The sequence below is a fragment of the Ischnura elegans genome, chromosome 4 (assembly GCF_921293095.1).
Source record: "Ischnura elegans chromosome 4, ioIscEleg1.1, whole genome shotgun sequence".
Classification (NCBI taxonomy): Eukaryota; Metazoa; Arthropoda; class Insecta; order Odonata; family Coenagrionidae; genus Ischnura; species Ischnura elegans.
In genome coordinates, this window is record NC_060249.1 from 32,613,597 (window position 1) to 32,640,896 (window position 27,300).

The window sequence follows — 27,300 nt, forward strand, 5'->3', positions numbered from 1 at the left end:
ATTATACTAGCATCCTCACTCGCATCGGGTCTGGCTCAGAGCTGATAATGAATGTTTTTCTCAGCTGATTACTCTTTGATTACCTTTTTAGCGAAATAAACATGGCCAAAGGTAGATAATTAGATGAAATAAGATAACGACAATCGAGGTGAGCGCAGTCCTTCACAGAATCCTCGTGACGTATCGTCAGAAGTGCTCTGGTTGTCTCTCCCCGTTTCTTATCTTATCCGGTACAGAATTTTATCGGAATTCTATTCCGTCATTTAATTGTCAATCTGCAGCATATTTCTAAGCCACACGAATTGACTCGTTCTCTGCTTTTAGAAGTCGACTCCGTAAACTGTTTTGCAAAAAGTATATAAGATAAACAAAAGTTCACACAATTGAAATTTTGTCCTTACAAAACATTTACTGTCATCAAAGAAGCAAATCGGTGAGACAGAATAATTTATATATTCACTTTGAATCTGGCTTCTAATCTTCCATTGTCCCAATCCACCTTTGCCGAAATCTGCAGCTAATATTCTTTGTAATTTTCATTGAAGATTACCCCATCCCCTGGGATATGCTCAAGAAGAATGCCAGCTGATACATCGTTCGATAGACGACTGATTCAATGGAAACACTACTTAACATGAAAATTTCTTGTGCTTCAGCAATTTTGTTGCTACACGTTAGTTCCGCTGTGTTCACCGCTACTAGCGGCAGACTGGAAACATACGATGTTGGCCCCGAACGACCACTTGGACATTTTCCTGGGCTTTCAAGCACACGAATTAACAACGAAACGGTCACGAAAATGGGCAGAGGTGCATCGAACACTGAGGACGAGATGGAAACCACTACGATCGGGATGAAGAATCTGTGGTTGGAGGGGATTAATCCTTGGACGGATGCACCAGACTGCTGCATTGGCTTCGAGAACAGGGACTGCACCAAAGAGTGCACAATGGATAATCCCCTAACGGAGTGCGACATGGAGTGTGGAATCCTTATCCTACCAAAAACTCCAACTCTGGTAAGTTACCAATCGATCCCTCGGCGCCACTCATTTGTTCATTATATTCTACCCCGACGCACTCATTGACAGAGTACGAAAACTCGTCTGGGGAAAGATAATTTGCCTGGACTGAGATTTGAACTCGGATCTCCCGGTCACTTTTTCCGTGTGCGGAGTTTTGTTGATTAACCGCCTTGACCTCTAAAGCCACCAGAACTCCGCAGTGGAGATAGTGCCTTGGTAGCTCAAGTTGTGGAATACCCAGCGCGAATTCGGAAAACAAAAGTTCGAACCCCGATCAGGGCAAATGGTATTAGTGGAATTTTCGCACTTGACGTTCTCTTGCGGGTACTCCTTAAAGGTACGCCGCTCGCTATTCCGCCGTTATTTCCTTAAATAAAATTAACAGGAAATAAACCATTTCCTCGTCACGATCAAAAATTAATATTAAATCATTTCCAAGGATGGATTCACGATTTTTAGGCCGCTAGGCCAGGCGCAGCCAGAAATGTCCATTACTTAGGTTATATTCTGTCAATTCGGAAAAACCACGAATTTCATGAAATAAACTATAAATTTAGTTTTTACATAGTGCTGAAGTTCAAAGTCGTCGATGATTTGTTTAGCGAGACCGACTTAACTATTATTGCTTGGTCTCCGCAGGTGTTATAGTTCCCCCGAAATCCGCCTGATTTTCCGCAAAAATGTTCAGCTTTTTGGCTTGAATTATCGATATGTTTCTTCAAAGGCATTTGGAGGAAGATATTATGAAATGTAATTCTATCGAACAACGGAGTGTCAGAGGAGAAGTACTCCTGTGGAAGCGGCCTCGTCGGCATTGTATCGCGAGCAGTCGCCACAAGGGGCGTCAACTAATTTCGGGAGAGAAATCGCTGAAAGTCCCAAAGCGCGGGGCATTCGGGAGAGGACTACAAAGGCCTGGTTACACAGGTCCAGCGAGGGTAGACCGCGGCGATTTTTAATATCATTCTAAGAAAGAAAGTGAGGAAAAAAGCAAAATCTTACTTATTTTACATTCCTTAAAAAAATCTCAAAAATTCTCTTGTAATAAGGCATTATTAGATTGGAAAATTAAATAATGTGAAATAGATGAAAATAGTCAAAAAATTTAGATTAATGTGTCTCATTTTAAGGGGTGGATTCAGCATCAAATTTGGAGAGGGGGTTCCAGTGGTGGATACAGATGGGGGGCAGTCCCCCCTTGCGGTGCCACCTGCATTGATGACCATTGCAGAACCAACTTTTGGTAGTAGCCAACTATAATAGTAACTTTTTTTATGTCATAAGATGGCATCGTCTTGCATAAGTGCACAATCTGTTAAAATAAAAATTTCTTAAACTTTGCATGTGACTTGATAATTATTTTATTACGATAAAAGGGAAGGTAGCTCAAGATATTTTTTGCGCCCCCCCCTTGAGTTTTTTCTGTATCCGCTACTGGGAGGTCATGATCTGGGTTCAGGGATTATGGGACAGGGGCACAGCTAGGAATTAAGGCTCGGGGAGGGTTTAGGTGCAATTAATACCGGGGTGTGTGGGGGTGTGGAATACCCACCAGGATAAGCGGTAGGTGCGAGATTAATAAATTACAGAATTTTAAGGTAAATGGTCGAAAATGGTGAGTTTTACAGCTTCATTAGGAGTATTTTATCAATCCTTACACTATTATATTATTAATATAAATCCAATGAAGTAAAATGGATTAAACTTAAAAGTTTCTCCGAGCTCTGGAGGGAGGGGGTTTTACCCCCCCGAAACCCTCCCTCGCGGCACCACTGGTATGGGATACCCCTCAAGAGAGAGGGGCGTTTTTACAGAAGGGAGTGCTACACTCTACCACAAATGCAACTGAAGTTTCTCTCGTGTTTTGGGCTTGTAGCCATACATACGCTTATACACTTCTTGAACTCCTTCACAAGGATACAGAAACTATTAAAATAATAAAAATGTTGATAAAATTTGGGGAGGGATCTTGCCCTTTTGACCCCCTTTGAATCCACAACTGGTCGCTGTTTTGAAGGTGGTGGTTCATTACTTACCACAGCGTCTTGATGGTAAGCAATGCCTGGCAGATACTATGTTTCTGAGGTCTAATAGGCGAGTACACAAATGGCTTTGAGACATTCATCATCATTTTTAAACATTCCTTATTGAGATAGCGAAATAAAAGCTTGCACTGAAGATCAACTTTAAGCATTGCTATCTTTAAGATTTTTCCAGAAATTTCGGCTGTCCCCCTATTAATCCACTACTGACTGTCAGATTGTTCATGGCAGTAGTGCAGCAGTGCAGATTTTGGGGTACCCCCCCAGAGCTCAGAGAAATTTTTATATTTAATCCATTTTACTTAATTGGATTGATATTACTAATAGATTAGTGAAAGGATTACTATAATATCCCTCAGCAAGCCGTAAAACTCACCATTTTGAACCAATTATCTTAAAATTCTGCTATTTATTAATTTCGTATCTACTGCTTATCCTGGTGGGTATTCCATACCCCCACACACCCTGGTATTAGTTGCACCCAAACCCCCCCCCCCCTGCCTTAATTCCTAGCTGCGCCCCTGGTTCATGATGCCGGTACCAAGAAGTATGTACCTACATATGTGCTATGTTGTGTACATATTAATGCATCCTGACAAAGTGCTTGTTATTTTCCGCATGAAGTAATTAGAGCATATGTTCCTTACCTCAGTTTCCACTAGTACAATCACAAAATAAAATATGGTGATCAAGGTAACAATGGATTTGTGTGACTACTTCCAATATAGTGTCATACCGTACTAAGTGAGGAGACTAATCCTGGTTTGTAAAGAAATTATTAGGAGGAAAACTTAGAACTAAGATTTTCCCAGTCTTATATCACTGAATTTGGAGGTACCCTCTACTGGGTGGAATACCATATCCAGGATAGGGACAAGGGGGGCCCTAGGAGTAACCTCCCAGCAGTAGTGGGGATACGACCAAATTACCATAATCTATATAGTGTAAATTGTATATAAATTGTAAATATTGTAAATTGTATACCCAAGGGGGGAGCTAAAGTCCCCCTAACTCCTCTCTGGATCCCCCAATGACCGGATGCTATGAAAGGAATTATATTATTAGTTTTCTTGGATTTCACACAATTACTTATACTACTTCTTTTTTACAGAGCGCGACCCGGGTTTCAATGAATTATCATCATCTTCAGGTGGAAATTATGATAAGGAAAAAAATCATAATTTGCGCCTGAAGATGATGATAATTCATTGAAACCCAGGTCACGCTCTGTAAAAAAGAAGTGATATGTATAAGTAATTGTGTGAAATCCAGGAAAACTTTTTATGGAATACCACAAAGTTAATCAAGAGTTAGTGAATTTTTTAAATATCATTGCCATAACATTTGGAGGATATGGACATAAATGTACCCCTTCCAAATGAATCCCCCTGGATTGTACTCCCTCAACAAAAGAACCCTTTCAAAAATATATTTCTGGCTACAGCCTTGGCAACGAGCAACACAGTATCAAGAAGATCGATCAATACGGGGAGAATTTAGTGTGTCACCCTTAAATTTGGGTCAGAATGATTAATTTTTCTTTGATAGGCCCAAGTCATTAAAAGGAAGGCAGTAAGAATTGTCATATTCCATCTTACTTGATCACTTTCGTTGTAAAAAAACTATTTGTTTCACTCAGATCACTCTGATATTTAGATAAAGGCCTGCACACATTTATCCTCCTATCTATCAGTGTCTGCTAAGGTCCCTCAAGGTAGTGGGCAACCTGTAACACTTTATCCTGCTTCCCTTCATTTCTGCAGTATATGACCCCCTGAAGGCAAATTTCTCCTGTCGTTGCCATTGAATTGAAGTAAAAAATTGCAGAGGAAAGCCACTTGTGGCACCTGAAGTGTACCTAGTCCATACCTCTACTAAATGGGGATTGCAGAGAATCTTCCTTGAAAATCTACATATGTACATACATACATGAAACACACTTGCATTGTGAATCAAGCAGGTGAGATATAGACCAAATATTTTCTTGAAAACCATGTTTGTCATTTCCATTTTTCTATTTTCTGAGGTACATATTTTAGGTAGCGATCACCAATCCCACCCTTCACTAACTCTCTGATTGATACAATTTTTATGATTTTACATACATAATTTTATTGAAATAGGTATGCAATAAATCCATGCATTATAGAGATGATATCTCTTTACTCTCTTCTCTCTTAAAGGGTGAAGTGCCAAAAGCAAAACTGAAATCAACAACTGGCTCCATGCTGACTTTGACGGTACCACTGGAAAGCCTGCGATCAGGGGACACTATCAATGTGTATGATAAGGATGGGGACGCACCAAAGGAGACCATAACATGCAACTCATTCACTCCAGATAAAACAGAAATGTATATTGTGTCAGATGGAGAAACTTTCACTGTCACCTATGAAACAAACACTGCAAGTGATGCAGTTGGTTGTGGTGGACTTGAAGGCCCAACTGAGAAGCTGAAGTTCGACACCATTAAGAAAGGTAAGTTGAACCCAAAGAAAACGCAATGAACTTGTTAGCCTGAGAATAATAATGTGCAGGTAATCCTCAATGACAATCATCATAATATTTTTGGACAACACATTTAAAAATGCCTGTGCCCAGGATAGGTAGGTAATAACCAGGCGGGACTCAAGCCCATGACCTTCAGTTTGACAGGCGGGGACTTAATCCTGCTGCTACTAAGGTCCTGATAAGAACAAAGTTGAGAATGAGAAGTTTATGGATAAGAATGTCAGCAAACCATTGAAAAATGAGAGTTGTGACCCTAATTTTAAGCATGGCTCAAGTCAAGTTCACCAATTCACTACATATCACCAAATGCCTCTCCATGTTATATGATTAGGGATATGGAGAAACCTGTCAAAAGCTTGCTTCACAAGCAACCATAATGCCTTGCCTTGCTCAGTGTTTGACAATGTATCCTTGCAGACCACTTTCCTAGATTAATGATCACCCTAGTGATTTTTCTGCACCATGCAGATGGATATACAGTACATACTTGGAAACCAGTGCGAAATGACCACTGAGAAGGAAAATGACATAGAGATGACCTTTAACCCTTTTGCTACTAATGATGGAAATATGCAGCAGGACATTTCTTGAAGACGGGAGAAGAAAGCTGTAAGAAAAAAATAATTTTTCGTTGGAGATTTTCCTACGCAAGCAAACGAATGCCAAAAATATACATTTCCTTGCTCTCCCCCTTTTATGACAGTCACGGGTTTGCAAAGTCTTAGTTTCAGGACAACAAAGCGGGACTTAGGCCATATCCTCAATCTCCGAGAGCAGGTATCCAGACCCTTCATCTTAAATTACCCCTCTTTGCGGTAAGGGACCATGGTCATGTCAATTGTTCATTAAGCCAGTTTTCGAAATAAATATTTGTTCCTTTCCCAAAAAAATATAAACTAAGAATTGAATTGTTTGTATTTTGAGCAGCATTTACAATTTTTAAACAAAATTCTACCATAAATATTGGCTTACTTCCAGCTTTCAGTATAAACATCAACATGGAAATTGTTGATGCATTAAATGCATTAACATTGATGGTAGAGTTTGGTTCAAAATTTGACAATTCTAAGAATAAAACAAGGAATTCAATTGAAAGTCTGCAATTTATGCGCAAGCAACAATTATCCATATAGCTAATTCATATAAATGAAGCATGTTGACTGCAAACCAATGCTGCTGGTAGGGTTATAAATCCTGAAAGGAGAGAGCTCAACTACTTTCGGAGTTCGAGTTAATGCATCCCTGCAAAGATGGGTCGAAAAAGGTTGATGCAGAGAGAGTGTGATTATCCATGAGACCCTTCTTAATGAATGTCCTGCAAAAATTCTCCATCAGAAGAGACAGAAGAGTCTCTTATGGCTCAGTCTAGCAGTCATGCTGTCATGCTAAGGCAAGAACTCACTGTCTTGAAAGGGTGAAGTAGAGTCAGAGATGCTAGGTTGTTCAAAATGCATTATAATAAGAAATAAACATGCTTCAATTAATTTAAAATACAGATTAACTAAACAATATCAGGTGCAAAAATTATTGTTCATCGTAACTTATTAAATTGAATACATTGTTCATTGAATTTCTCAAATTAAATAATCAATTCCTCCAATGCTTTGGAGGTTCTCTCTCCAAAAACCTTTTAAAACTATTAGGTGATTCATAAACTCTGTATGGCAAAGACAATAAAAGGAAAAGATAAAGCATGTACTTCCCTTATGAAAATTATCTTAATAAATAATCAAGTTCTTTGTTCTCCACTCTAATGCGTAAAGTTTTGCAATCTGTTCCCCAACACTTTTGAAACCACTGAATCAATTTATATAAAATCATTGAAACATTCCCCAATTGATTTCACACTTAGGTGTCATGCAAAGCAAATTCAAGTATAATTTAAAAAATTATGATGTCAAAAAGGTATTCTTCCTTATTATGTAAATGACACCAAAATGAGATTTTTAAAAGATATTGGATTCATTGATTTTCAATTACAATATGTTTACGGCAACCCATTTTCCCTGAGAGGATTTCAATAAAATATGGCAGTAAGTCTCTCGTTGGCCATTATCCTCCTCCTCATTTCTCAATAGCGAGTATCGTGGCCCAGTGGTTAGATCCCGGGATTAGAGACCAAAGGCAGTTTCAAATCCAGGTGCCTTTGTATATTCCCAAACAAGAATCCTCCAGCGGTAAGACAGCAGAAAGGAATTAGCCCCATGCTTTTCATGTATGAATTACACATGCCAGTGGCTCAATGACAGGAGAGGTGAAGAGTATAGCCAGGGAATTTTGGTTGGAGAGTCGTGGGACCACAACATGACCTTTTTGGGGGATCTGGTAGTAACCCCTACTTTAAGAGGGGTTTTCTCCTAAGCCTAATTTCTGATGATATTTTTGATTGATATTGAAATGTGTGACCAACGCTGGGTTAAATTTGAGAAATGGAAATTGTGGCTCACCATGGGGTCGTTTACTCAGACCCGAAATCGCAATTTTATAAAATAATTCAGTAGAAGAGTAAGAAAGATAAGCTATGGTAAAAAAGTCTTCCTTATTCAGCCATTAACTCATGAAAATAATGAAGAAAAGCAAAAGTTGCAGTCCACTATTCATGAGTAGGTGACGTAATTTAAATTCTGGTTCATTAAGTTATTCACCAGTTATTCACCCAATCTTTGATAGAAAGAATCACTCGTTAGAGTGTGAATCACCATGAACCACTTGAGATAAATGTGTGATGCTGAGAAATGGCAGAGAAATGGAGACACACTCGTCAAGAGTCAGTGATGTCATGAACTTTTCGGTGAAAGGGTCAATATTTTGCTACTAATAGCTTGAGAAGTAGGCAACACATCGAAAAACGGAAAAATATGCGTCTTGTTGTTTTTGAAACTTGATCTCGACTCACAATCTGCAATAATAAAAAAAATTGTGAAAGAGACCATTTTGATTTCTCAAATATTTCTGGGGGCCATTAATCTTGCGATGGGGGGGCCAAGCATTTATGGGTCCCTTAGCAGCCTCCATAGCTCTATTAGGAGCAATAGACCCTTGGCAAAGCATTTATGACCTGCTGGCCTTCTTTTTTTCTTACATGGTCCTTTTTAAAGAAAAAATGCATTCCCCCCCCACGATTAGGATTTCAGGCAAAGTACTCCTTCCTCACAACATGACCACGGAATAGTTGGGATACAAATAGCTGAAATTTGACCTACCTATTTCAAGGTTTTATGGCAGGCTGATTGCTAGAACCTTACTGATGGGATTACAGCCGCAAAATGTGAGTCTCAGCACTCCTAGTCAACATGGCGTTGGGCTAGCTGGGTTCAATTTTTCCAGAATATGATTGGCCAAAGACAAATAATATCATGATAATTTAGGGCATGAAGTAAGTAAGATGATTAGAAAAAATATTTGGATGGGTCAATTTCCTTAATGCTCATTAGGATGTGGAGTTTTTAGAGTACAAAAGAGCAACTCCGAGGCGTCACTACAAAGGATTTTGTCAAAATAATGGCTGAAAGTTAGCCTCTCAGGGATTTGCTTCTGGTGGAAAAATATTTCTCCTGGCTGTTGAAGTAGGTGGCTAATGAAAATAAAGGGAATTCTTGCTTCCATAGAAACTATTTACGTTCAATTTAATGGAAAAGTGGCCACTTAAATACATGAATACTTGGGAGGTTCCACTGCATTTGAAATGCTTGATCCTCCCTCATTCACTATTGCCTTTCAACTCACTCACAAACGAAGTGAAATTGCTTACATCTAAATTTATGAGATCCTCCCAAAAAATCACCTCAATTTTCTCACTTTTTTCACTTTTTCAAACAAATAATATTTTTCTACAAGTAATAATATTTTCTCATGGTTGATCAAAATATGAGTTCACAGATTATGACTATATGCTAAACAATGTACTGTTTCTTACTTTCCTTTGCAGTGGTATGCAATGACATGGACATTTCAGAGAATGCAAATGGTGACTTTTATGGAGACATCGCATCCCCAGGATATCCATTTGATCCCTATCCTCAACTAAGAGATTGCACATGGAATATTCTGGCACCTTCGCCGGGATATGGTATCGAACTCCAAGTTAAGGAATTTGACCTGGATGGAGCATATGGTGACTATGTTCATATTAATGCAGGCCGTAAGTTTCTTTACCATAGCATATATACAGATAAAGAATATTTTTCTCCTTAATGCCATGTCAATGAAAATGATAAAAAATATCCACCTTTCACTGTAAATTTTACTCTTTCACCAGAAAATGTGGCGATGATACTCGCACACATTGCTACCAAGAATATCATTGACAAGATTACATCTTACATTTTAGAATTGTTACTCATGGAATTGGAAAATTATCTGAGTCAATTAAAAGGGTTAAAGAGAATCAAAAGAGAAAAATTAACAAAAGCCATTATGCATAGTAATGATTAGTTCAGTATAATTAATAACTACTCCGAGCAAGTGAGGAATATATTACAAGCAAAATTGATGCTGACGATTTGTTTTTCAGCAATTTCCAGCAGAAGTAAAGGATATCTGCTGACATGGTCAGATACAAAATCCCATGTGTTCAAAATCTTACCAGGAGGTTCAGCCACTGTGTATTTCCATAGTGGCCTACACAATAAACCAAATGAGAGGAAAGGATTCCATATAATATACAAACACTTAGGTGAGTAATATACCAAGAAAATTAGGTACTTTACAAGCAAGAAGAAAAATAATTATTGCTACAACGTATTTCAATCCTCTGATTTATATAATAAAGAATGTTAATAATAGGGTAGTTTCCTTCATCAAAGAAAATGAAAGACATTGATTGCGATTCGTTACCCACCATTAGTGTATTCATAATATACAAATTATTTGGTTTTGGAAATCCCAGTTTAGACAAATGTTAATGGTCAACTTTAACTTCATTTGAAAAAAGGCAGATTGGCGGCCATGCGATGTCACTTCACGTGACATCACAGGGACCTATATGCTGTACGAGTAGTCAGGAGTTTTACATTGTCTGAGATTACCAATGCATGCAAGAGGCACAGAGCTCAGGGAAACATCTCTTAATAATCACCTATTAAAATTGCCTAAGGTTGGAAAGATTCCTTCAATTCATAGGGTTTTAATAATCTTCATTTAAGCAAGGTGCTACCTGCTAGCAGGGTACACTGCTCCTGCTGGCAGCCTGCATCGTAGTGGCGCTCATAGTCTCGCACCAAGGTGGCCTCACACGGCAGCAGCTTGAACCAGAATGACATCACACGGGCTTTTCCCAGTATTCATACTTAGCCATCACGTTTTCACACGCTTGAAAATTTTCACTTTTCATTAAATCGCAAAAAATAGATATCATCATTTAAAATTCTAAAAGGGTGAAATATGCACTCCAGGAGTAATAATCTAAAAGAAATAAAGCAACTTTTGCCATTTTGCATAATAAGAAGATAAGGTCATAAAACTTAGCATGCCTGTTGAGTACATGAATACCTATTTTATGAGAGGAAGCTACGTGAAATCCAGACGTGAGTCAACCACAACTTCCACTCATAAAATTTCATTTTTGACAAGAAAACATTGTTAATTATAATGCAATAATAGTTTATAAAAACTTTAAAAAAACCACAAAGAAGTAATCGATAAAGCATTGACATTTCAAAAAAAAGAAAGGATATAAAGCTATATCAAAACTATGTAGCAGAATTTCTTGAAGAAGGAAATTGTTGGTGAAACTTCTGAAAGAAAAAAAATTGCCAATATTTTCTTTAACTATAATATTTTGCTTTAAATCTATCAATTGATTTTTTTAAACATAAAATTGTTAATATAATATAAAGTTTTTGATATTCTATTTGTATTTCGCACCATTCGTAATGAAAATAAATTGGAAAATTCAACAAGAAATTTCAAACTATTCTTCTAGCAAGCAAGTCCTTGAAGAGGTGCATTTGGCCCATTGGCAAGTGATGTAAACCAGGTTCCATAAAATTATGTAGTATTAATTGAATGAGAAGAACAGGGATTTTGGACAAAGTAAGCAAATGAAATTAGTATTGTAAATGAGGAAAATTTGACCACTAAGAAACTAGGCAAAGTATTGAAAATAAGGAAAATGCGATGATTATCACTAAATAATGCTACCATCAGCCAAATTTATAAGAAAATTTAAGATAGGGATACCTATTGAGTATGAAAGCATTTACTTTATGCCCTTGACCCAACTGGTTTAAGGATCCATAGAGTACAAAGTGAAAAATTGGTGCTACACATTATGTGTTTTTATACTTAATGGCAGAATATGGCCCCATAATATGAAGGGTGATCCTGCAAACATCATGAACTAGGGCGGATCCAGAATTCTTTTCTGGGGGGACATAAGGGTCTGACAGGAAAGCATCTTCTCATATTTGAGATTAAAAACAACATAAAAACAATCACTGAACAAAATATTCTCAGTACTATAATATGAAAATTATTAATATAAAATAAAATGAACGAGGCTCCGATCAAAACGAATGTAATTATTACGAACAAAAGATCTTCTTTATTTTTTAAGCATCTCGGGGGGGGGGGGCACGTGCTCCCCCCCTCCCCTCCACCTATGAATATGTACCATACTATTGGGGTGAGGCTGCTCCAAATTAACATGAGATGAGGCTGTGACATTGCCAATGGAGGTTACTGGCTGAAATTTCAAAAGTGGTGCCCCCAGTCCAGGTCCAAGTTCACTTCTTTTAAGAGGAACTGCGCATAACCTTTGATAATAATATTATATTTTAAAATATACCAGAGTCTTTCTTAAATGATCTATTAGAAGTTTAAAAAATTTCCACATATTGTATTACAAATGGCTGATTTCAGCAAATGGAATTTATAAAACAGAAAATATGACAAGAGAAGATTTGGATAAGTATTCTTTTCTGGCAACAGATGATTATGAAATTCTGAAATCACACTGAGGAATTACCTGATATCAAACATTCAATTATTTTAATCCATTATAGCGTAACACACATAAAACCTTGATATTCAAATCTTACCATCTGCTGCAAAAAATTAAATTCACACAGGAAATGGAACTCTACCTGCCTCTACAACTACTTCAGGCCCAGAGATGCCCACACCTCCACCCGGATTTAATGCCAATTTCACTCTGTACATTGCAGGAAAGACACCAGAAGAGGTAAGAATTAACTTTATGTGCACTAAGTGACTGTTAATGATACCAAATACCTGTTATGGCTATTAAGACCAATGTCAGGATTTGGTTGGTCATATCTTGCTATTTTATTAATTCTTGAATGCCCGGCTGAATTTCCCCTTTGTGCAAGACCGTTTGGCTGCCTAACTTAAAGTGAGAAATATGGAAAATAAGAGATTCAAAACTGATGGCTGTAATTGATCAAAGAAGGAAGTACATAAAAGGTATCAGAGGCTTTCGGAAGCAGCTGCGTATTGTACTTTATCATGTCAGCTTTCGTGGCCATTGCAGGTCGATGAAATTCATCGCCTGATGATACGACCTGCAATGGCCGCAAAATCTCGTGTGACTAAGTGCAATACGCAGCTGCTCCTGAAAGTCTCCAATACCAATGCATCTTGCTGCAAAAGCCTACATTTCAAGTACAAGAATTGACATTAATTACCTCTTTATATTTCATCTTCAGTCTTGGATTTTTCTGATGTCTCCAATACATATCCTAAATTCCGAAGTATAATGCACAGTTCAACCTCTGGCTGTTATCCACATATTTCCAAAATTTCATGTAGTTAATGTTCCTGCAGAAGCTTGATTAATGAAATTGAAATTCTTGGAACTAATGAAATTGCCATCAAATGCCTTATTTAATGGTTAAATTATTGAAGACATTTTTTTGCAAAGAAACTACCTTTGTTATGCAAAACCCGCACCGTATGCATCACACACATCAAATCACTTAAAAGATTTTTTATAAAGAAACCACGTATAACGCACTCATTTTAATTGAGAATCATGTTGAAATTTTTCTTCCTTTGAATCTCTGAAGGCATGAAAAAAACTCCTGAAGAAAATTGGATATCCAAATCCTGGAGAAGAGGCTACCCAAAATGCATGAAAGTATGGTACGGTTGCCTGCTCAAAAGGGGTACAACTCGCAAAACGTGCATACCAAATGACAGTCCAATAATTCCCAGAACGTTTTCGTTTTCCGAATAGTATTACATATAAGCGATTTTTCCTACTTTTATCCAGAATAACCTATATATCAGCATCTAAAATAAAAAAGAATCTAATTACAATGGGGTCAATCACATTGAAAACTAATGCTCCACAAGTGGACATGCCAAATATTGAATGGCGTGAACTCGAATGCTGCCATATTGTAAATGCTTTCCCACTTTTACAACCGTTCTACGAGGAGGATTGGAGGTTGTGTCATGATGAATGGTCTGGACAACAGAGGAAATTTTTCTGAGGAACAAAAATTTATGTATAATCTAGCTTTTTGCTATAGAGTCAGCTCATTGCATTATTATGCAAAATGACACAAAAACGATTAAAATAGATATTTTACTACTATGCTTTTAAGTTAAGATTTGAACATTACGATACCTTAAGAAAAATATTTTATTAAAATATTTACCGTCAATAGTCTACCCTTGATGTCATCGTCTTTAATAGAATAAAACATACCTTCCACATGCAACAGATTTAAGATGCTGTCGAGGCAAATTTTCCAATTACGGCAAAAACGTGATCGACTATTTGGGGAAGTCTTCCATGAAGAGATGACAGCATCATAGCTCATAGCTCATAGCATAAATATCTTTCTCTGCAGCGTAATTTTCAAATTGGTGGATTTAAACAGTGCATATTTCTCACCTCCACGCTTTCTCCTTTACAGTTTGACCATGACAAGAACTCTTTCAAGGACTCTTTGGTGACCATATCCAACAAATATTGCCATGATGAGCAAATATTCCTCACTGATCCGATCAGGTATGATCTTGGGCTTTTCATTACGAGAGGGGCCTATAAATACATGGATTGAGAGTGTGCTGCCATTCGTAGACCTTTTAAAAAAGGGCCACCTCTAGATGATGATGGTATAGGCCTTTATGGAACAGCTGCCCCCATGGCATCCATTTGTTGATCGGCATATATGTATTGTCGTATTCATCTTTTGGTCATTAGGTTCTGCTATCAAAGTTATCATGGCAGGTTTAAAAGAAAAAGGAGTGTGACTGAAATTTTGTTTCATGCTTAACCTGGCGGCAGGAATGTGTTCATACATTTTGCATGCTGACGGCAGCATTTACCCAAAATTTTTATTGCTACCTGGATTTCTTACACTTGGGCACTTTCCCTCGCCATAACGATTGTTAAGGGGCTTAACTCTACCAGATCAGCCCTCGTTGCAGGGGTTGCCTCCTGCACAGGGGGTCTCTTCTGCACTGGCTGGCAGCTAAGATCATGAACTCCCGCAGCCCAAGGGTTAAATGCAATAAGCCACACACAAGTTTCCCAATGGTTTGGGCACTAAAAAAAGCAGTTATATGAGTGTTGTAGTCTATGATCTCTCAGGGAGCTATTCAACACTTCTAAATTAATAAAAAGAGAAGAGGAGAAACAAGCCACTGAAAATCGATGAAAATCACCTTATCACCATTGAAAAAATCTTTGAAGAGATCGGTACGAGTTGAAGCTCATGTCTGCAGCTTTTACTGCAAATAAATTGTTTTACTGAAAACAATTATTCATCACTTTCTCAAACAGAGCAATAAGAACCTTAGATTTCATTAGTCAGGAATTGAGAAAAGACATTCCAAGTGATCCTAACTTGAAGATCAAAGTCATTACAGGTGAAGAGAGTTGGTGTTAGGGTTATGACAAAAGAAACCAAGGAAGCATCTAGCCAGTTGAAGATTTCCAACTCCCCCAGACCAAATAAACCAAGACAAATGAGGTTGAATGTGATGACAGTGGTACTTTGTTTTGGATGCTCACAGAACTGTGATTTAGGAATCAATTCCACTTTGCCAGATTGTTAATGAGCACTTTCATTAAGAAAAGTAGAGACATTTATAAGAGAATGTGAGAAGGAAACTCATAGAGGTTAACGGTCAAGTGACTGGCTCCTTCTCCATGCCAACAATCCCACACACACACACAGCCTTATGAGTAAACCACTATTTTTCCTCCAGGGGTTGGTCTGCCATCCCCCATCCTCAGCATTTTACAGAACTAGCCCTTTTTGACTTGTTCCTGCTCCCCAGGACTTGGAAAATCAAAAATGTAAGCATTTTGTTCATATGGGGGCCGTAAAAAAAGCCTCGAAAAGGGCACTGGACAATATTAAAGTTGAAGAGCTCCTACGGTGCTTCAAGCAGTGCAAAAAAAAGTTGAAAATTTCACGGTATTTGATGGAGAATAATTCAAAAGTGACCAAATGAATTTTACATGAAAGGTTATAAATAAACTTTTGTAACAAAAATCCATTTTTTGAGGTTCCCCCTCATACATTTCCTTCCTCCTGGATGCCTTTTAGTTAAAAATAATTACATATGTGGTCATTTTCTAATACAGTTAGTAATAATTGATAAGATTATGGGTATTACCTGCTGTCAAATTCCAGCTGGACTAAACATATTGTATAATCTTTTGAAAATTAACTATTAATTATAATCTTAGCACTGTGCATAAAAATTAAATTGAATTATTTTTATTTATTGATTAAAAACCCAGAAATATATTTAAAACTTCTAAATATAATTATATGAAAAAAATATCTCTTAAGTATTTCAACTATACAAAATGCTAAGGTTAAGTATAATTTTGAATACATGATGTAAAAAAATTAACCAGTAGCAAGCCTGAAAAAACCTCACACAAAGACATTAAGCTTGGTACTTCAAGGGTATAACCTGAGCAATGTTGTTCAAAAATTTATTTCCTTCATTTTGTTACTGGATCAAATGCTTTCAGCATTATCATATACTCTCATACCTTAGTTTCCAGGATGTGATGATTCATTCAATAAGTCACTGCCCACCAACATGGCCATTTAGTCAGGAGTGTGCAGAAGTGACAATACAAATAGTGGCCAAGACAGTATCAGGAGACTACGAACTCACTGATGTTAATCTTCAGAAGATGTGGGACAGATATGGATGGGATAGGGATGTGACGCACACAGGAATAACGGTTCGTAAATTTTTATATTCTCAGCTTACATATTATACTAAAGCAATAATATTTCACTTAATATTAGCAAATAAATGAACACTTCTTTGCACTAAAAGGCACACTTAAAGAAAGATTTAGAGACAGTAGAAGTAATTAGGGCTAACGTTTCATAGGTCCTCAGCTACAAGAGGCAGATCTGTGGTGGGGGGGCTATAGCCCCCTTCTTGGGTATCCAATGGGGAACTTGCATGAATTTTTTTTATTTCACAGGCGGATAGAAAATTATTTTCTGAATACAACAAAGAAAACCGCATGCATATCTGAGTTTTCCTTCGCGAGATATATAATGATAAATATTACGAATTTTAAAGCGCGGGAAAAACTCCCTCACCCCCCAAGCCACTGCCGACGAAGCCTCGATGACGTCAAAGGTGCCTAAACATCACGCAAAGCTATTGTTGTGATTGTTTATAATAGTTGCCAGCAGTTGTGAGAGCTTCGTTTGTTAGACGTGTTGATTATTTTATATTTAAAGATAAATATCCGACGATAGAGGCTTGGAAGCCCTCATATTTTGCATTATTTATAATATTAATATCCGAGTACGGGCATAAAATATAAAACTGGAGCAGTTAAACCAAAAATTATATAATACCTAAATAACATCGTGGTAGGAGTCTGAGCCACGGCCATTGGAAGGGGGATACGTTAATTGTAAGTTGATGTTATCGACGGCATATCATTCATTTAAGTATGCAATTAGAAGGATTTTGATGTTTACTGATGTCCGCTTAGCTTTTATATACAATAACATCCGTTTATTCGTAGGTACCGGAGAATTCGTCGTTTAGGACTATCTGTGCTTGTATTATGGGGTGAATTCCAGTCAATGCAACTTTTGCTCGCTGATTGGAGACATCTAGGAACATTTTTGTGCCAAAATAGTGTTATTTTCAGTGTGACGTCTCCCGTTAAGCTACTGCTAATAATCACAGTGCCAGTGGTTGTAATGCACAAAGTTTGACAAGGTTGAAAAATATCGGCCAAGAGTTATCAGTGTTCCATCGTGATTTAATTGTAAAAAGTGCTATTACGCTATCGATAAATGTCTAACAGTAGTGTAAAAATTGTCAGTGGCGTGCTAATTAATCTCAGTTGTTCACCGTAGATATGACATTTCATGATCACGCTATTGAAATAAAAACTGTGTGTGAAGTTTGTTATTCCATTATTTCAACGAATAGTAGTGAGAAATGTCACCTGTGTCACTTGTGTGGGCTAATTTAAGGGTTTAAATCAGTGAATAAATAGTTGTATTCATCATAACGAGTTCTGTTATTGTAAGTTGTACGTGATGAATATAAGAATGTGACAGTGACATCCAGTTTTTGATAAGAGTATTTGCCTATTTCCCGCTATATTTTTATGGTATATGCTAGTATATTGTTTATGGATTTACCTATATTATTGAAATAGGTTGTAGCTTGTGTGTGTGTTGGCAGCGGAACCGATCGCGATCTCACATGTGGATTGTGTGCAGACTGTTTTGCTGTGAATTCGTACCGTAGGACGGATAGGACTACCTTCTCCGCTAATCCGGCGTTGCCAAATTCAACAGCACAACTTACTCTAATGTCAACAGCACAGCTTACGATCGTTATCCTCCAGTATTACAAGTTTCTTTTACAACTCGATTTGCCGCCAACGCATAGCAATAATTTGTCTTAACAAATTCCATGAGGGTCATGGCATCAATTTTTGGTGTCCTAAAAAAAGGCTGGTGTCCTAACATCCTATGCCACACGCCTTATAGGCGGCTTGCGGGGTATTATGTAGACGTAGATGAATTTCAGGTGTACTATTCGAACGAGTGGCAACGTTATCATCCATTTTTCTGATAACTAAAACACACGAAGTGAAACGCTTGTACTTCATCATCCCGATGCCGCATTATTAATATCCTTAGTAATAATCTAGGCACAATAGCAATAGGAAAACTTGCCCAAGAATAACAGAACAAAATAAAGTGACGATTAGCGGCTAAATACTCCCTCAAAACAAATTTTACTCCAAGCGCTCAGCGTATTTCCCTACTCCCCACGGTTGTTTAGGCACCTTTGACGTCACGCCTGGCCTCGGCAACGCTCGGGTGTCTTCGCGCAGTGGTCGGCTCAGAGAAAATTTTCTCGATTTTAAATGCAATTTTGTTATTTCTTTTGATGTTGAATGGAGAAACTGAAGGTATTTTTGCGAGCTAATGTATCCATTTGACTTATTCAAAATAGTTTTTAGAGCAATCTACGACCCATGCAAGTTCCTCATTTACACTAGATAGAGTGGTAATTTTTTCCTACCCCCACTACTGCTGGAATTTTTAACCCCATTTGTCCCTATCCTGGATCCACCACTCTCATGCCCCGTTCACACTACGTCCTTTTTACGCCGGTTAGCCCCGACCATGGTTACAAAACGAGGTGTGAACGCAAGTTCCCGTTAACCGTGGTTGGGATTCTGACCACCGTTTTCCGACCATGGTTGGCGGTAGTTCATGCGTGTGTGAACGCAAGTTGGTTAAAAGCTGGTTAGAAAAAGAAGAAGGCGAAGCAGCAACGAAGTGGGATAGGAGGAAAGAAAACAGAAAATAAAGTTTCGAAGAGGAGACGGCCGTTATTGTTGAATTATATTCGTCAGAATTAATTCAAAGGAAAGTGCTATTGATTCATTCCGTAATGTGTTGTATAGTATGAGATTTTAAACCTGATTTAAGTTATGCGATATACTTTATAGTTCGTAGTGAATTAGCTATTAGCTCGTATTGTATTGTTACGGACAGATTGAATAATCTATATTAATATTTTGCTAGAATTAAGTAAAATGTGCGAAACTACCATAATAAAAATCCGAAGGTCACAATGATTTTAATGGTTTGGCAAGAGTTCTTTGTCCCAGTTTGAAAAAGATCACTTATGTTCATCCTTGAACAAATTTGTTAAGTTTAAGGTTCTTCTGTTGTTAACTTTAAAGTTCTTCCCATATTAATATAAAGTATCAGGCTAACGGCTAGTCAGATGTAACGATAGAAAATAAATTTAGAAACGTCGGGTGATACCACATATCGCAAAAATTACCACGTTCTCTCTCTTATTTCATAAGTTAAAGTTCAACAATCGTCACATTTCTGCAAGTTATTCGTCCACATTTGAAGAAGAGGTAAAAGAGTTTTAATTTACGGTATAGCATCAGAGTGGATCATGTCCTTTGTCAAAGTCAGAAAACAATAATAGCTAAGAATGTAATGCAGCGAAAAGTGTATCTCCATCCCAAATCACAAGTGTCTCAAATTGAGGCTCAAGTCTCAAGATTAGGTCCTCGATTTTCTTCACCTACATCAATGATTTGTCGACACATCCGAATCAAGGGCAAGTAGTAGTATATTCTAATGATATCAACCTAATTATCAGTGATATTCGCTTTCATTCGTATTAAATAGAGCAGTAGAAGAATGCAAGCCACACTATGGATGAAATGATTAGTTGGACGAACACATTTGAATTACCTTCTACGTAGCAAGGAACAATGATTGTCGACGCTGGAATGCAATTTTTAATTCATAAGCAGCTCATAATATGCACATATGTTTAAATTCATCATCAATATCATTGCAATTAACACAAGAACTTTTCCCTGCACATTCTATATTTCCTTCCAACAAGTTTTCCGCTCTTGTCAATTCATTTTTCACTTGGAATTACTCTACCACTCATCAGATGTCGCCAGGGTCTAACCATGGTTGAGTGTGAACGCGCGTTGGTTCTGACGTCATCTTACGCTGGTTAAGAAAGATGGTAATGTGAACGGGGCATCAGCTACTATAAGTAAAATCAGAATTTATGAGGTGGGAGAAATTTGAGAAAATAGAGTATGTACTTGCTGAAGCAAATCTAAAAAATTACCATAAATGCAAATGGTATGTATGTATATAATAATGACCAATAAAGTTTTATATGTATCTATTTAAGAGCTGTAACTACAGAATTCAGAATTTAAATCACAGAACATATGAATTTCACATGGACTTCCATGGATGATATGAAGAGGTTAACTTTTGATAATTCCTAATAGAGATTATTCAAAGAAATGATTACAATTTTAAGTCACTGAAAATGCCATACATAGGTCCGAAAGACTTCACCATCAAAATCAAAAATTTATATTTTTAGCGATCGCAAAATATAATTTCTCAAAGCTTGACCAGGATTTTTACACTACAAATGATCACCTCTGCATCATCAAGCACATTGAAGCATAATGGGGAAAAACAATTTTATAAACTTTCAGGTTAGAAAAAAGACTGCATGCATCCCCTTGGGGAATGCATTAAACTATTTCTTTGATTAAAAAGCAAAATATGTATAGGTGATCATTTGAAGAATCCCCTAACGATGACCTACAGAAAATATCTCCGTAAAGGCCTCAATCTTAGGCATATTCCTTAAAACACTAAGGCCGTTTTCACATGCACCGGCAAAGCCGGTGCCGATGTCGGCACCGTCACCGGCCGAAGGCCGTTTCACACACACCGGCATCCCCGGGATTGGTGGCCAATTAAATTCTTATCGTGTAAGAAGAAAGATGTGGTCTGAAGATACGAGAGGTCATTTGATCTTGCTTTTTACCTTAGCGGATATATAGGAGACAAGATAGATAGTTCTCCGTGCATCCACTTTTGAAAGTTGATTGTTTGGGAGGAAGTTTCTGTTCTACATACGAAAAACTTACAATGGACGACTCTTATTTTTTAAATTTTTTTCATATGAGTTTTCATACAAATGATTTTCTCTCAACCGCATAGGATAAGCTAGTCAGTACAAGATTCAGTAAATAGAGCATATACACCGCTGATATACACCACTATAACATTTAATTGTAATAGGTACAGAAATATTTGACAAGATTTTGTAACAAAAATATTCAAAAAAAGAAAAGTCCTTGAATGGGGGTTGAAGGTTAGATTTGTGGGCCACAGGGGAACTGCAGCTGTTCAAGCTGAGGCAATGATGACTGTATACTGATGACGATTGTTGCATGAAATCTGTTATTGACGCTGATCATAAGATGAGGAATACAGAGAAGCTGATGATGAACGGGAAGGAGATAATTCTGTGACTGGTGATTTATCTCATGGTTTTTCATATTTTTATAATTTTTAAGACACCCAGACGGAATAGATTTTTTTCCTCGCCGCCCATTTTCCTCTCAGCGAGTACAACGGAGAGAAAAAGTGCTTGGTCTACGTCCTCTCGGCACCTGAGTTTTTTTCCGTGAGTGTCAGGCTTTGTCCCGGTCATAAGATTCCTCATCCTGTGCCTATATTTCTACTTCAATGTCCCTCAGTATATGATACCTTCCCCAGTGACCCCTCTAGACTTGATACAGTATCATCTTTTCAACATACTGCACGAACAAGTAATGAGGTTTTCTCGTAGTGGCTCAATGAACCTTATCTACAAGGTCTACTTTTCCATTCTATTGATGGCAGTTGCCAATTCAGACTACAGATTTACGTATATTATTGTTAGGGGCCTGCAGAAAAGAAGGCGACTCATCTGTTTTTCAATCTACCACTTTGTTTGAAGTTGATGGTCAGCAAGAAATTGAATATTCCACCCCTGCTTCCCCTGAAACGCTACTAGTAGGAAGGATTTTCCATTTGTTCATGTGATTGGTGAAGAATTTTCGCTGTCAGAAAAATTGATGCGACCATATGCAGGACACAATCTTGCGGAAAAAAGTGGGTATGCAATTGTTGTTTGTGCCGAACATGAAGAAACGTTAAATGTAAATTCCGTTTTCTGTGCAATAAATGGACAGTTTTCCATAGATACTCTTATATGTCAAAGCAGTTCGCGAATGACATCTTAAAGGCATGAGTGATTCTTCATAATGCAGGGTGACTCACAGATGAGTGCTGATCTGAAGAAATATACACTATACATGACCCAGTTATTGCATGAAGTAAACAGATTTCCATGTTGCCGACCGACAAGTACAGCAGTCATCATAAGAGATCGTTTAGCAGGCTACTTGTAGGTACTGAGTGGGCTTTGTCATGGAAAAGGAATAAAATACTATATGTAAGTCCTGAATATTATATAAGTACGCTATAAAATATTGACTTCCCCACTTTGCGTTCTTTCTCATCTATAAACAAATCATCTTCTTAAAATTTCCTCGCTTCTCTCCATGCTTTTTGTTGTTTCAGCTAGTCTTTAAAGCAATCTGAAACCTTGTTCCACAGGGAAGGCATACTCTCTACTTGATACTTCGATCAGGGCTGTTAAATCATATTTTAAAATGTCGATTTTCGGGAACAAAACAGAACCGTGATTACAGAACTATGAAACACATGAGCACCGACACGACTGAAAACTATCTCCCTTCCGGCACCGGCAAAATAAAACTACATGGGCAAGCATGCGTAAAGAAACGTTGCAATCGACAACCGGTGCCGGCTTCTGATTTGCCGAGTTCATTGCCGGCTTCACTCAAAGGTGCCGGCAATGATGCCGGATCGGACTACATGTATATGCTTCCATTTGGTTGCATTGCATCCGGTGCCGGTAACGGCACCAGTTTTGCCGGTACGTGTGAAAACCTTATCTATAGATACTGGTCCCCCATATCATATGAACTAAGCATCGTTGGGAATAATTTCATTTAAGTTCTAAATGTTTAAAAACCTTTTCCATTTAAACAATTGGATATATAACCTAAGTATAGGGTGATTCATTACCTACATATGGCTGACTTTACACCTACTAAATTTGAGTGAATTTGGAGATCCCATTACCTAACACTCCCAAACAAATGGCATATTTGCCTAACATGCTGTACATAACAGATAAGCTCTCTCTACTCTTATTATATATAGATAGCTTTAGATTTTACCACTGGTGAAGTACATTTCCCATTTATTTCTTAAAAATAACTATACAGATGTCTATCAAAGAGAATCCAGAGAACATTAAGTCCACTAATAATAAATGTTATTTTTAATCTGAAAGCCATACGAAAGAAATAAGCAGATAGTCATCTGGTGGCTGATTGGAGCAGTAGCAGTTCTGGTAATATTCATAGTAATTCTACTCATAACCTGGTACTTCATGACAAATCCTCATCAAACAAGGTAAGATATCGATCAAAATTTGGAAGTTAGCAGTAGAATTTTATAGTCATCAAATCAGATATTTGAATTATATACATATGTAGTTACATACTTAACTATAAGAATACATGTATTATTTTCCTTAACATGAAACATTTTTTCATAATTTTTAACTGGTATATAAAAACTGGTATTTATAGGGATACTATGTTTCCACTAATTGTATAATAATAATTATAATAAAAATAAATTTTATTGTCCGTGAGCAAATACATTTGCAGTATAGTTGAGTCTCTAATTGGCTAAGGTGAAAATGTTTGAATACAGGAAAATACATTACATTTACCTCCATTCATGTGTATGATTTGCAGCTCAAAACCAAAGGAAAACACCAGTCCTACACCTGAGGAGAAGACCACTGATCCAACTACAGTTATAATCAATAATAAAGCACCATTTACCATCATAGAAGATGATGACAATGATGATGAAGACTCATTCACCAGTGACCATTTAGACAGCTACTATGATTATGAAGGTTTGTGCTGCATTGTTAAATAGTCTCTCGATTTTTCTGGGTAAGAAATACCCAAACATCTTAGTTCAGCAAGCTGAAATTGAACTTTTACAACTCCCTCCAAGAGTATACCAAGCTGATACATTGATTTGATAAAACTATTGTTCAACTACATCACACATCAATAATTGGATACATTTATTTTTCAGAAGACGTGAAAAAGGAGTATCAGTATTGACTGTATTAATTTAAATTAAAATTTAAAATGCAAATAGATAACTATAAGGACACATACATTATTTTCTATGCAAAGTCTCTACATTTTCTTGAACTACTCTCCTCATTGATTGTCTGTAACAGTAAAGGAAGACAGGGAAATAGCCTGCACTTAGAAAGTGAAACATGACTACACCTGTTACTAATTATTTGAAAACTATTTAAATAAACACAAATATTCATGAGGATCAGCAAGAGATTGTATTGGCTGCTTATCTTGAAAATTTCTCCAAGTATGTGAGCCAATTCCTCTATTTTTTCAGCTAAAACCATGACACAATCAACACTAAGAATCATTAGGACCCATAACCTTGTACTGCTATCCCCCTTGAATTTGGTCAAGGATTTTACCAATTGCTGCTCATAAATACTAAACATTAAATAGTTTAAGTGATAGATTGCATCCATGCCCATCACCCTTGTTTATCTTAACATCCCCCTGATATTTTCCACACCTTATTACAGCCTCTTCGCCTCAGTATGTATAGCCATATCCTACTCCTGCCCAAATACATTACAACAATTTTCTTCGAATTATCAAACAGCATATCTCATGACACATTATGAAATTTTTTCACCTCATTAACAAAGGTCATATATCTCCTTCTCTCTGGCGATTCTTTTCTCCTGAATCAAAATTAATGTTACAATAGCTTTTCGTGTGCCTTTTCCTCTCTTGAATTCGAATAAGTCATCTGTTTATCCCTTTCATGCACACCTTCTATTTTCCAAAGTAAATTTTAACTGAAAATTTTGGATATGAGTGACATCAGGCTTATTGTTCAGCAGTGCATTAATATAGGGGTATCCATTTTTTGGGGGGATAGGGACAATGATTTACTCAGTGAAATTATCTGGTATCCATCCTGTCAGGTACATATCAGAGATTTTCTCTTACAATTAGAGTGTCTGCAGGAGACCTGGTTCATTGCTTTGGTGAGTTCTCCAAAGATACCATGTATTCCAGATTCCTTCTTTTTCTAGTTTTTTAAACTGCTTGATAGAATTGACCTTCTAGGATGACATCACCTCTCTGCTTGGTGTTAATTTGTAATTCAAATTCATCTCAACATTCATTCTTCCAACAGTCCTTCCAACTTGAATAATGATTCAATATTTTTCTTACACTCTTTATTACTTCTTCCTCATCATATACAAAATCTCTTGTGCTAATTGCTCTTTATACACAGCTAAAATTATTACTTAAATATTTAGCAAGCTATAAATGAGTAACTAATATTCTCAAAATATACCTTGTAAATTGTCTAAAAGCCATCATTCATCTGAGTGATGCATAAGTTGGCTATAATGGTTATTTGTAAAATTTCTAATCCTACCATGTGAAATATACAAGAATTGCCATTAGAAAAAATTCTCCCGGACCAGGAATCGAACCACTGACCTTTGGCTTTCCGGGCCAATTTTTTCTCATTGCAATTCTTGTATATAATGGTCATGCTATTCATCACCTTGTAGGTAATTTACCTAGGGATCAGCAGCGTGTACATATTTTATTAGTACCACCTCAGCAAGCACACAAATTAGCATTTTTCTAAACTTAAAATTGCAGAAAATTGTGTTTAACCAACTTTTTGAATTTACAAGTTATAAATGATTTGATTTTACAGGAAGTACAACCTATTCAAATTATAACGACTCATCAATCTCGGGGGGAAAAATCAATCCTGCTTACATACACGAAGATGATGACCTGTATGAAATCAATCTTGGTGCAGATGACTTCAAATTTAAATTTGTGGACAAAGGAATAAACTACAGGTAACTATACTGAGAATCAATTCAGACGTACAAGAACAATCGCCTTTACATAAATTTAGAATAAATTTAATTCAAGTCGAATATTGGCATGAATACTGAATATATACGTATTTCCATAATTTTAATAACAAATGGGATGCATCCTCTTTTCAATATTTATATTGATCTACTCTCAGGTCTGGGAACAAGTACAACACTTCATCTCCAGAGAAAGTACTAAGGATACAGTCAAATGAGCAAGGTGAAAATTCTGAAACCATTCTCTAATGAAGACTTCAACCAAGACATTATCTCCTACGTGAGGCACTTCACAACTTAAGCAATGATTACTTCAAATGCACCATTAAAGATACTGAAAATATGAATTTTAATTCCTATGTCTGCTGATATTATTTATATGTTAGCCTCTAGAGAAACAAATAACAATATACTACTGCAACTACCACTGAAAAAACTCAGATGTGGCATCTGTGATAAAAAGAGGAGCATATAAAATGTATGAATACATTAAAGCTATTTAAATTTAAATAAACCAGCAAAAATTACATATGTGTGTATGATTTCTAAAATGTTGGTAGAATTGATTTACACTATTGAATTATAAAATAAAATAAATATATCTGCAGACGTCATCCACTACCCATACGTCAACTTTTGAGTTAGTAAAAGTTTCCAAATTTTTATTTTCACATTTCAAAATATTTAAATTAACTGGTAACTTAGATTTGCATGCAAACATATGGGAGCTATAATACCTTTTTGACGTTTTATTTAGTGCTAATGCTACAAAAATTAATTAATAATCGTGAAATTCTTTGA

At 36.9% G+C, this 27,300-nt stretch overlaps 1 protein-coding gene across 1 annotated transcript; it reads left to right on the top strand.

Annotated features, from left to right (window-relative positions):
- The first annotated feature begins 246 nt into the window (after nt 1-246).
- On the top strand, nt 247-27,028 carry LOC124157235. The gene is made up of 12 exons (XM_046531799.1): nt 247-433; nt 546-1,018; nt 5,250-5,544; nt 9,506-9,718; nt 10,091-10,252; nt 12,648-12,760; nt 14,463-14,557; nt 16,570-16,762; nt 23,809-23,930; nt 24,281-24,447; nt 26,331-26,481; nt 26,658-27,028. Exons 2-12 carry the CDS (start codon nt 617-619, stop codon nt 26,746-26,748), a joined length of 2,004 nt encoding a protein of 667 aa, XP_046387755.1. The 5' UTR covers nt 247-433; nt 546-616; the 3' UTR covers nt 26,749-27,028.
- The last annotated feature ends 272 nt before the right edge of the window (nt 27,029-27,300 follow it).